This window comes from Carlito syrichta, unplaced genomic scaffold, assembly GCF_000164805.1.
Source record: "Carlito syrichta isolate Samal-C Ts95f unplaced genomic scaffold, Tarsius_syrichta-2.0.1 Scaffold117897, whole genome shotgun sequence".
In the NCBI taxonomy this organism is placed as follows: Eukaryota; Metazoa; Chordata; class Mammalia; order Primates; family Tarsiidae; genus Carlito; species Carlito syrichta.
In genome coordinates, this window is record NW_007061993.1 from 364,078 (window position 1) to 375,308 (window position 11,231).

Consider the following 11,231-nt stretch of genomic DNA (forward strand, 5'->3'; position numbering starts at 1 on the left):
GAGCCCCAGCAGGTCGAGGCTGCAGTGGCCAGGAGCAGCCACTGCACTCCAGTCTGGGCGACAGAGTGAGACTCCAACTCAAAAAAAAAATAAGAACAGGTTACGAAATTCAAAACCACAGAGGACAGGCCACCAGCGCTGACTTGGTGAAAGTCACTTAAAAATCTGCATGGAAACACAACACAAACAAGGTCAAAAGAAAAACTACACCATGCTCAGCACAGTCTCCACCCACATCACACACAGCCACTTCCATTAAGTAGGAAGCACTCCCACAAATTAATAAGAAACCAGGAACAGAGGGGACGGACAGCCCCCAACGGGAGAACACCAGCACCTTCTATAGGGCATCCCGCTGTCTGGAGGGGAAATGCATTTCAGCCACATCAGCCAACCATGAGCAGGTGGGGCACAAAGCTGTGGTGGTGGCAGTGAGGGCACCTTGCCTCCTTCAAGGGGACAGTGTGGCTGTGGCGGGTCCTCCCAAGCACAGGAGCACTGGTCCTTCCCCTCAGCGACTCTGTTTTGAGAGCTGATTCCCAAGATAACCTCCAGCAGAACGTGCACAGCCATGCAGGGGCACGGGCAGCTCACAGAGAAGGCATTCTTGCCGGACTAGGCTGCACAGAACTTTCTGGAAGGCTGCTGGAGGTGGGGTTTGGGGTTGGGGAGGACCAGGGCTGGGAAGGGGGTGCATGGCGTCACACCTCCTGCACCTCGTGTCTTGCTTGTGCCATGTTGTGGTTTAGGTGGACTTCTAGACCTGAACCGGAAGGGAACCCCCAACTCCCGCAACTGGTATGCGTGCGGTTGTCATGGATGAGGCACTGCCTTCATCATCCTTCTCCGCAGAGCCAGAGCCCCCCACAGCCTCCCGCATGGCCCGGTACCCGAAGCTAGATGTGTATGAAGGTACTCTGCCTGGCTTACAAAAGGCACTGGGCACATGCCCACCAGGTGGACATGGGAGCCTTCAGGGTCAGACAGGCCTGCTGCCTGGACAGATCTCTCACCTCAGCAAGCCTCAGTTTCCCCACCCATGCCATGAGATTGTTCTACCTCCTAGGATGAAGAGGGAACTTCCATCAAATACCAGGTGTGGTGTTGGTGCCCAGCAGGCATGTGGGGGGAGCCCAGCCCGCTTCCCTGGGTTCCCTGGCGCATCAGAGTCTCTGGTGGCCTTTGGCTAAGGGAGACGCCCCACTCTGACAGGGAAGGGGTTTTGCCACTCGCTGCCTGCATGCTGATGAACATGCCATGGCATCCTCTTCTGCCAGGTAAGAGCCAGGGTCCCAAGACTTACCCTGGGCCCTGGGAAGCCCTGCTCTCCTGGGGTGCCGTCCTTCCCCGGGAGGCCCTGGAAAAGCACAAGCAGGACTCAGCCCCCAGCACTAGCCCAGCCAAGCAGAGGGGCACAAACCACCCCTCACCTGCCCAGGCCCTGCCTCCAGCTCTAGTCCCACCCCCAGCTCCAGCCCCACCCAGCCCAAGCCATGCCCCCAGCCCAACCCACACCCGTAGTTCTAGCACCTGCCCAGGCTAAGCCCTACCCTCAGCCTGGCCCAAGCCTCTCAAGCCCCACCTCCAGCTCCATCCTAGCTTTACGCAGCCCAGGCTTTGCCCCCAGCACTCCCAAAACTGCAGTGGAGGGATACAAACCAGTTCTACTCCCAGTCCCATCCCTGGCTAGTGCTGGACCCCCATCCACTGCTGTTGGGAGGAAGAGGAAGGGGCTTCCAGTGGCAAGGTCATCCTGACCTACCCTGCCCTCTAACAACTGGGCACAGGCTAGATTCAGGCAGATCTGGGTTCAAAGCCCCAGCTCCTTCTGTGGAACCTGCCAGATCCTGGAGCCTCGGTTGGCAGAGGCAGCTCCAGCCACGGAGGTCTGAGGAGCCTCTCAGGATCATCCAGGCCTTCAAAGAGCTGCTCCTGGGGGTCTGTGCAGAAGGGTCCCCAGGACACCTGCTGCAGGAGGTCTAGGCCACCAGTATCAGGACAGAGGCCGCCCAAGTGGCCATGACTCATAGTAGCCATGAGACAGCTATGGCCACAGCCAGCCCTGGAGCCCAGCTAGGCCCCGCCCCCTCCCACCCTGATATTCAGAAATGCTGAATTCCAGGCCAGAGAAGGCTCAGGAGATGGAGGCACAGCCAGCAGGAAGGAAGGGGCCGACCAGGCTCCTCTCATGGGCTGGGGTGAGGGGGTGTGCCACAGGGTGGAAACCCGCATCTCATCCTCACGGTTGGCCAAGGGTGGGGCTGCTGGTGGGCTGGTCTCTGCCCAGTCAAGGAGCATGGGAGGGCACCCGCGCCACACCTGCCCATGGTCACCCTCAGGGGAGACACTGCTGGACTCACTGGAGGCCCTTGGGGCCCTGGAGGTCCAGGGGTCTCCGAGGAACAGGTGCAGGCAGAAGGGAAGGTCAGACAAGTCTCTCTATCCCTCTGCAGGAAGAGAAAACCCACTCTTAGATGCTCCCCCTGGCTCTTGCCTGACCCCAGAATTCAACACAGGTAAGGAAACCTGGCCCTCAGGACACCTCCAGACCCACACCTGGGTGCAACCACGAAGCTCCCATGTGTGCAGTGGGGCTCTGGACACTCAGTCCCCCAGGATCTCTCTCTCTCACTCCAGCCCAGGCTCCAGCACAACTTCTGCTGGGTACACTGTGGAGTCAGCAAAGGCCTCTATGCACATCCGCAGGTTGCTGCATCCCCACATGGCTGGGGGCACCTGGCCTGACTGTAAGCTGCTTCCAGCTGGCCCTCAGAGATAGGGAGTGGCCCTGAGGACACAGCAGCAGCCACCCCTGCAACTGAGAGTGCCCCTCCCCCAGGGCCTCCAGGACTCTCCCATCCAGTCACTCTGGACTCACCCTCTGGCCCCCGAGGCCACCTAATCCAGAAAGCTTGCCTTAATCTCTCATAGCGCAGTAATGACCTGGACAAGCCCACAGACCCCCAAGCCCTGTGGCCCTCAAGTGGGCCTCTGCTTCTCCTTCCTGGAGCTGGAAGAGGACCGAGGGACCGTGGCCAGGCCCACACTGCCACCTACCAACGCAGGAAGCTCACAGCACTGATCCTCATCTGCCCAGTTGTCACTGCACACGATCTGCAGCATCTGCAGCTGGAACTGTAGAGCGGGGCAGGGGTCAGACAAGCCTCAGAGCCCACAGTCCCCGACTATCAGGCCAGCTTGGCCCGCAGGATAAGACCCAGGCTCACCGTGGCTGAGCTGCTCCGGGGGCCCCTGGCCTTGACCAGCCGCCCCAGCGTGACGAACCCGGTGGTGGGTGGGCTGCCCACTTCCCCAAGAGGGCGCTCGGCCACCTTCTGGCAGTCCACATAGAGCCTGACCCTGGTGTGGCCCACAGCCACATGCACCTGCAAGACAGCAGGGAGACTCCCAAGGCCCAGACAGGGCCCACGCTGTCCACTTACAGGCCACGCCAGTTTAGTGGAATGGCTGCCCCTCCCCGAGCCTGGGCATCAGGATCTGACCCTGCCCCAGGCCTCCCACGATACTCATTGGGTCTCAGTTTCCCCTCTGTAAAATGGACACAATGGCACCTGCAGCAGGTGCCTCCTGAGGGTCTGTGGGACCCACAGAGAAGAGCTGGGTGTGCTTTGACCCGGTAAGATGGAACAATCAGGGCAAAGGGACAGGTGCTCCAGTGTGCAATGTTTCATCCCAAGGAGAGTTCTGGTGACTACAGGGAAGAAGTATTGGTCCACAGCACCTGGGGGGCAGTTCCTATCCCAGAGCTTCGGGGTATGGGGGAGGTGGACCCTGAGTTCCCCAGACCTTGTGGAAGCTTCCAAAGAAGATCTTCCTCACTTCCTGTAGGTCGAAGCTGGCCTCCTGCAGGGCTGCCCTGGGGTCTCGGGTGAAGTAGGTCAGGGACTTTCTGCCAGCTGTGGGGTAGAGGAGGAGCAGGTAAGGACAACCGTGCCAGGCCTCCAGCAGGGCGGCCCCTTTGATGAGAAGCAGCCCTGAGGATGATGCCTGGGTGGCCCTTGATGCCACAGAGAATCCCGTTCAGGATACCTGCCTCCTACCTAGTCCCATGTCCCTGCTGCCAGGGAGCTTGGAGCTGAACTTCCTCAAAACCCACAGCCTGGGGCAGCCCCACCCCTCCTGACAGCCGAGGTCCACTCGGGGCCCATGATCACCATCCAGCAGAACTCCAAGGACGGGCTGGAAGTCCTCGGACATCATCTGCCACAGCGCAAAGGCTTCACGGGGTGTCTCGGGGAGGAGGCGCATGAGGAAAACGATGGTGTGCTCCTGAGGGAGGGCAGCCGGGTGGATGTCACTGTGAGGGGGACAGGAGGCAAATGAGCAGACTGAGGGGCAGCCAGGCCTGGTGGGGACAAGCCCCACCTGTTGAAGCTGCTCTGTGGTTATGATGGACCCCCTGAACCTGCACACCCTTCCCGGGTGCAAGGTGAGTGTGGAGTTGCTTGGCTTCCCAGGGCTTGCACTAGTGGCCAAGCAGGGTCTCCCCTGCCTTGGCATCCCGCTAAGTAACACAGGTGTGTAAAGGACAGAACTCCCTCCAGGGCAACCAGAAGTGCTCGAGGGTCCCAGACTGCCCCAGCCCGCACCCAGGATCATCCCAGAACACGTCAGTGGTTCATAAGAGATCACCAAGACCACCCCAGGGAGGGCAATCTCAAGTTGGGAGCTGCCCACCCACTCGCAGGTGTCTGAGTGGTCCTGCCAGCACGTGCCCTGCCCTCGCACCTGGCTCGTCTGGTCAGCTGGGCGTCCTTGAAGAGTGTGAAGGTTGGGGCCCCGCCCAGCACTGAGGGCTCCATGGCCACACCACGGATGGAGGCGTAAGCCTTCTCCACGAGGCCAAAGGGTGCCATCAGGTCAAACCCTAGAGGACAGGTGGCTGACTGAGGAACAGAGGCAGGGAGGGACTGGGTGATACCCAGGGAACGTAGTGTGGTGGGGGGCTGCAGGGGAGTCAGTGCAGGGGTGAACAGGCGTCTGCTTCAGGCTTGGGCCCAGCATCACCTATCTCACCCCAAGAATCCAACTTGGGTGGGGTGCCACCCTCAGGCCACGCAGGGAAGATGCTTGGCCAAGTGCCCAGTCCAGAGGTCCAGAAACAGACAGGGCTGGCCCCTGGCCCCACAGGACCCCAACTTCTGCTGCTCTCTGTCCATTCGCAGGGACCCCAGCAGATGGAGACTCTAGCAGGTGGTAACCCTAACAAACGGGGAACCCAGCAGACAGGGACCTCAACAGGCAGTGACCCTAGTAGGCAGTAACTCTAACAGGCAGGGACCTCAACAGCCAGGGACTCCAGTAAGCAGGAACTCCAGCTGGTGGTGACCCTAACAGATGGGGACCCCAGCAGGTAGTGATCCTAGCACATGGGGACCCCAGCAGGTGGGGATGTCAACAGGCAGGGACCCCAGTAGGTGGGGACCCCAACAAGCAGGGACTCTAGTAAGCAGCAACCCAAACAGGCAGGGACCCCAACAGGTGGCGACCCCAGTAGGTAGGGACCTCAATAGGCAGGGACCCTGGTAGGCAGCAATCCTAACAGTCAGGGATCAGGCAGGGATCCTAACAGGTGGGGACCCCAATTGGGGGACCCCAACAGGGGGAACCCAGCAAGGGGGACCCCAACAGGTAGAGACCACAGCAGGCAGGGACCCCAAGAGGCAGGGGCCCTAACAGGCAGGGACTCCCAGAAGTCAGGGACCCCAGCAGGTGGGGACCCTAGTAGATGAGGACCCTAACAGGTGGGGACACCAGCAGGTGGGGACCCTAACAAGCAGGGACTACTAGCAGTCAGAGACTTCAATAGGTGGGGGCCTCAGCAGGCAGAGGCCCCAATAGGGAGAGCCCCCAGCAGGCTGAGGCCCCCAGCACCCATCTCTGTAGCCCCACCCAGCCCTCTAAGGCTTGTCTTTCTCTCCAGGGAAGACACTGCTATGAGTCCCTTGGGGGCACAAGCCTGGCAGCCCCAGCTGCCTGAAGACCCCTGTGGCCTTGCTCCCACCAGCCCCACAGGGCCCAGGACTGGCCATGGAGCCCTCTGCGTGTGCCCACTGCTGCCCTCAAAGTCCATTAAGACTGGAGCTCCTCCTCCAGTCTTAATTGGTACAAAGTGAGGGGTGAAATCCTATTGACACAGTGCTTATCAGTGTCCTGCAAACTGGGGTGGGGGGAGCAGCAAGGTCCAGCTCCTCTAGGCCTGTTTCAAGTCAGTAGCCCAGTTGCCTATCCTGCCCCCTCATGCCTGCCCCCATCCATCTGCCTTGCTATCTCTGTCCCCATCCCTGCCCCACCGTCCCTGTCCCCATCCCTGTCCTGCAGTCCCTGCCCTGTCCCCACAGCAGGCTCAGCAGCACAGGGTCACTTGCTGGGGCCCAAGGTGAGACTCGGCATCAGCCGAGAGACATCTACCTTCCAGCAGCCCCTCCCTGCACCCCCAGGGCACCGTCCCTTGCTAGGACAGAGTTCCATGGCCACTTCCCCTTCTCTGGGGAGGGTCTCAACTCTCAGTGGCATGTATGAGGACCCCCAAGCTCGGCACCTCACACTCCCAGCTTGGGTCAGCAGAGGCCAGAGGCCAGAAAGGATGAGGTCAGAAAGGACTCAGGGCAGCTCTGCCTCTGCTCAGTCATCCTGGCCGTGACCTTGGCCAGCCTGTTCCTCCTTTGAAAGGCTGGAGTCACATGGCCCTGCCAGCCTCATGGGGACAGTCTGCGCAGCACAGGCCTAACTAAGCACCCTCCAGCATCACGGTGGCCCAGCCCCAGGTCATGACGCCCTTGCCCCACATCCCCAGGAAGAGCCTGAGAGGCTGTGGGAGGGGACCGAGGGAGCAGGGATCAGCTATCACAGTTGAGACCAAGACCCACCTAGGAGGGAGCTGTTGAGTCGGAGCGCCGGGCAGGTTGCTGGGAGGAGACAGAGGGTGGGCATGAGTAGGGCATGACCCTGGCGTCCCCAAGTCTGGCAGAACCACCAAGGGAGAAGCTGCTTTGAGGATGTGCCCTGACCTCTCCTGTGGTCCATGAATGGGTCTGGGCTGCTTGCCATCTGCCCACCCACTCTCTGGCCTCAAGGCCTGTGGTCCTCACACCTCTGGGCCAGGGAGGGGTCCTGCCCCCTCTGGGATCTCAGTGAGCAGGTGCTTTCCACCTGCCTCTGTGGGAGACAGAGCCCAGCAAGGCCCAGGGCCAAAGGCGGGGGTCCCACTGGCCATTGTACACTGAGAAGGCACTGGTCACCCAGCATGTCCCTGGCAACAGAGAAGAGGATGCCAGGAATTCAGGCAGGCTCGGGGACATGTGTGGGCCTGGGGGATAGGACATGAGCTGATCCCACTACCAGGCACAGCAGGTGCTCAGAAGTGTCCACAGGTGGAGGAGGCAGGAACCTGCACCTGCTGCGTGAGGAGTCACTCTTCCCTCACGTGGGAGGGGGGTGCCCAGCCACGGCGTTGGGGACCCATCCTCAAGGCATTCAAGCTGAAACCAGGAGACCCCATGGCATGGCCACCTAGGGGAAGCTGGGGAGATTGGCCGGAGACCTTCTGCTCCGAGCTCAGTGGTTGTGCAAAAAAACTCGCAGGACATACGAAACGGCCAGCACTGGCCCCTTGCAGGGCCGGGCCTTGCCAGTGGAGGACCCTGGGGCGACCGAGACCATGTCCCTGTCCTTGGAGCTCCAGGCAGGGCCAGCCCGGGACTCTCCTGGTCATCTCGGACCACCATGACCCCACTCGTGTTTGTGGCCCGCACTGGGGACTCTGCTGGGTGTTGCCCAGCACCTCCCAGGCAGGCATGGAAGTTCTCGCCAGTTCTTGGCATCTGTCAGTGAAAGGGCTGCAGTGGGACCCCTGGTCCCAGGGTCTGTGGGAATGTCTGTACGGTGTGGCCTCAGCCGTGGAAATGGCCCTGAGCATCTAAAATGGAGGGTCTCACATGCACTTCCTGTGTCCCTCTGTCAGTGCTGGGCCGTCACAGGGTAGACAGGGCCCAAGCTCACCTTTCTCCATGGTTCCCACCCTGTCCAACTGGGTAGCCCCACAGGTCTGAGGTCTTTGCTGACTGGGTCTGGGCCTGGCTGGGTCTGAGGCTGGTTGGGCCTGGTTGAGTTTGGGGTCTAGCTAGGTCTGGGGTCTGGCTGGCTCTGTACTAGCTGGGTCTGGTCCCGACTGCATCTGGGCCTGGCTGGACTGGGGACTGGTTAGGTCTGGGGTCTGGCTATGTCTGGGCCTGGTTGTATCTGGCTGGGTCTGGGGTCTGGCTGGGCCTATACTAGCTGGGTCTGGGCACAGCTGGGTCTAGGATCTGGCTATATCTGAGCTTGGCTCTGTCTGGCTGGGTCTGAGGTCTGGCTGGGTCTGGGGTCTGTCTGGATCTGATGACTGACTGGGTCTGGAGTCTGGATATGTCTGGGCTTGGCTGTGACTGGCTGGGCTGGGGGCCTGGCTGGGTCTGGGATCTGACTGGGTCTGTGCTACTTGGGTCTGGACTGGCTGGGCCTGGGGTCCTGGTGCCCACTCACCTGTCCGGCCTGTGGCAGATACTGCCTCGCTCTCGCCTGCTCTGTAAATGGCTGAGACCAGGACCCTGTACTTGGTGGACGCCTGCAGGTTGGACAGCGTTGCGTGGCTCCTAGATCCCGGCAGGGAGACCTGGGGGTGGGGCGTGGTCTCCTGACCTGACTCCTAGACGTCTTTGTTCACCTGCCCACTCAGCTTCTTCCATCTGTCCCACCATAGCACACCAGGAGGACCATGTGGGTGGCCGCCCCATTCCCACTGAGACTCACTGAATTCTCAGGCCCCGAGCCCGAGGCAGGTGCATAGGTGATACGGTAGTGCAGCACGTGGCTACTGGGGGGCGTCCAGCTGATCCGCAGGCTGTTAGGGGTCTCTGAGGCCAGGGCCAGGCTGGAGGGGGGGCTCCTGATCACCGTGGCTGGGCGAGAGCGGGGTTGCAGGGCTCAGGGCCCTCCAGAGGGGCCTCTCTGCAGCCGGGGACCAGCCCATTGACCACTCCCTGGCTATACCTTGCCTGATGCCCACACCGTGCCCCTTGCCAGGTCCCCAGAGCACAGCATTACCCACCACACCCCGCCAAGTCCCCACACCTCGCCATGCTCACACCACACTTCCCCACGCCTGCTGCCTGGGCTGCCTCTGCAACAGACTATCACCACACCAAGTGATTCAGACCCTTGGCCACTGATGAACACCTGCCCCCTTGTGGACTCGAGGAGGCCCTGCAGGACCCAGCAGTCAGGAGCTTGCTGGTGTGATTTGTGGTTCCCTCTGGGCTATTCCTGCTACACAATCAGTGAAGGGGGAAAGGAAGGGCCACCTACCGGGGCTGTAGCGGAGGGATACAGGGTCGCTGCGGGCACCATCCCTGTAGTAGGCCAGGATAGTGATTTCGTACTCTGCATGCCTCCCCAGGCCTGGCAGGACGGCCGTGCCCAGGCTCCCCGGGACAGAGATCTGAGGGAGGAGTGCCAGGCGTCAACTGGTACCACAGGGTTCTCACGATGGGGCCAGGGCAGGAGGTGTCCATGCAACACAGGACAAGGGAACCCACAGGGCTTGGCGCCCTGGGCCTGACCTTGGGGGCTGGACCCGGGCCTCCTCTGAAGGACAAGCCCACTACTGCCCACCTCGTGCGCCTTCCCCTCTCCCAGGGGCGTCCACTTGATCTGGTAAACCAGCACACCGGACGAGGCTGGGGCCACCCATGCCAGCCGGACTGCATCCCCTGGAAGCTCCGTCACCGACAGCTGGATGGGGCTGGGGGCTTTCCCTGGAAGACGCATGTGGAGATGAGGGCAAGGGCTGCAGGCCTGAGTCGTGGCGTCTCAGACCGGGTAGCCACACCCAGGTGCATCCCAAGGGCCTGTCTCACCCTCAAGGGGCCTACGTCCTATCTGTCACAATGTCTGCCTTGGCCCAGCACAAATGCCCAATGCACTTGTGATCTGAACTACTCCACAGGGCAGGACAGCAACCCCCCCAACGACTGCTGGACCCTAGCCCCGGCCTCTCCCCACTCACTTGTGGTCACACGACCAGTCAACGTGGAAGAGCTGCCCCCAGGGTAGAGGAAGGTAATGCGGACAGTGTAGGTGGTGGAGGAAGAGAGGTGGCTCAGCGTGGCCGAGGTGGCATTCCCAGGGGCCTCCAACTGTAGGGGGACACAGGCAGGCTCCTCATGTACCTGGAGCCCCTGCTACGAGGGAGACCCAGGCGTAGGACCTGCGTCGGAACCACCCCAGGAACCCCCAGGATGAGGAAGACACATGTGTGCTGGAAGATGAGGTCAAGCAGACCAAAAGAGGTATTGGCAGGGTGTCCCTCCCAATTGCCACGTTGGCCTCCACGTCAGATGTCCCGCAACCCCCTGTGGCTGTCATAGAATATCTGGTTCTTTGAGTCCCCTCTATCTGCTCACCCACCCCACGCCTGCCAGAGTATGTCCTGTGGTCTCCATGAGAGCGTTTGTGCTAGGTTCCCTGTGGTGCCCGTGTGGGCGCTGGGTCCCCCCAGGATGCTGAGTCCCCTGTGATCCCCATGTGGGCACTGGGTACCCCCACAGGCTCTCAAGAGACTCAGGCCTCAGATTGGGTCTGAACTCACCTGCCCCGAGTGGCCGCCCTCGCTGGAGACATAGGTAATCCTGACCAGGTGTACAGTCCGCAGAGTGCCCTCCCAGGACACACACACTGAGTCGTGGCTCACGTCCGAGAAGCTCAGGTGTCGTGGGGGCACCAAGGTGGCTGCAAAGCAGGGCAAGGCCTGGGGCTAGATGCCATCCAGCGAGGGCAAGGCGGGTCTCCCAAGGGCCCTTATCCCCACCTGTGCAGGGTTTCGGGGTGCAAGGGGGCACCTGTGGGGGCAGACAGCCTGGGGTGGGCACTCACGGGTCCTGGCATGGATACCACGGGCCTCACTGGCCTCGGGGCCTCGTAGGCTGCACACTGAGACCTCATAGTCCCGGCCGGGCTCCAGGCCATCCAGCAACACCTCGGGCTGTGCCACCCGCACCTGCAGGGACAGGGCATGGTGGTGGGGCCCATATCTGCCCTCCATCCTCCTCCAGTTCCCCTCCTCAATCCCCTCTTCCCTTCATGCTCCCGCCCCCATCAATCCCCTCCCCCTTGTGTCCCTCCTCTCCTCGCCCCTTCCCACATCAACCCCCTCCCCCATGAACCCCTCCCCT

At 61.5% G+C, this 11,231-nt stretch overlaps 1 protein-coding gene across 1 annotated transcript in view; it reads right to left on the minus strand.

Moving 5' to 3' along the window:
• Window positions 1–11,231, minus strand: part of COL20A1 (collagen type XX alpha 1 chain) — a 29,527-nt gene that overhangs the window by 8,920 nt on the left and 9,376 nt on the right. The window contains exons 12-26 of the mRNA XM_008074774.1: window positions 10,933–11,056; window positions 10,649–10,788; window positions 10,067–10,196; window positions 9,673–9,815; window positions 9,367–9,499; window positions 8,812–8,960; window positions 8,545–8,674; window positions 6,891–6,929; window positions 4,750–4,888; window positions 4,176–4,318; window positions 3,808–3,917; window positions 3,228–3,386; window positions 3,058–3,135; window positions 2,361–2,447; window positions 1,304–1,357 (exon numbers count right to left, since the gene is read on the minus strand). Of these exons, the coding sequence (XP_008072965.1) occupies window positions 1,304–1,357; window positions 2,361–2,447; window positions 3,058–3,135; window positions 3,228–3,386; window positions 3,808–3,917; window positions 4,176–4,318; window positions 4,750–4,888; window positions 6,891–6,929; window positions 8,545–8,674; window positions 8,812–8,960; window positions 9,367–9,499; window positions 9,673–9,815; window positions 10,067–10,196; window positions 10,649–10,788; window positions 10,933–11,056 (1,758 nt within the window). The remainder of the gene's footprint in view (window positions 1–1,303; window positions 1,358–2,360; window positions 2,448–3,057; window positions 3,136–3,227; window positions 3,387–3,807; window positions 3,918–4,175; window positions 4,319–4,749; window positions 4,889–6,890; window positions 6,930–8,544; window positions 8,675–8,811; window positions 8,961–9,366; window positions 9,500–9,672; window positions 9,816–10,066; window positions 10,197–10,648; window positions 10,789–10,932; window positions 11,057–11,231) is intronic.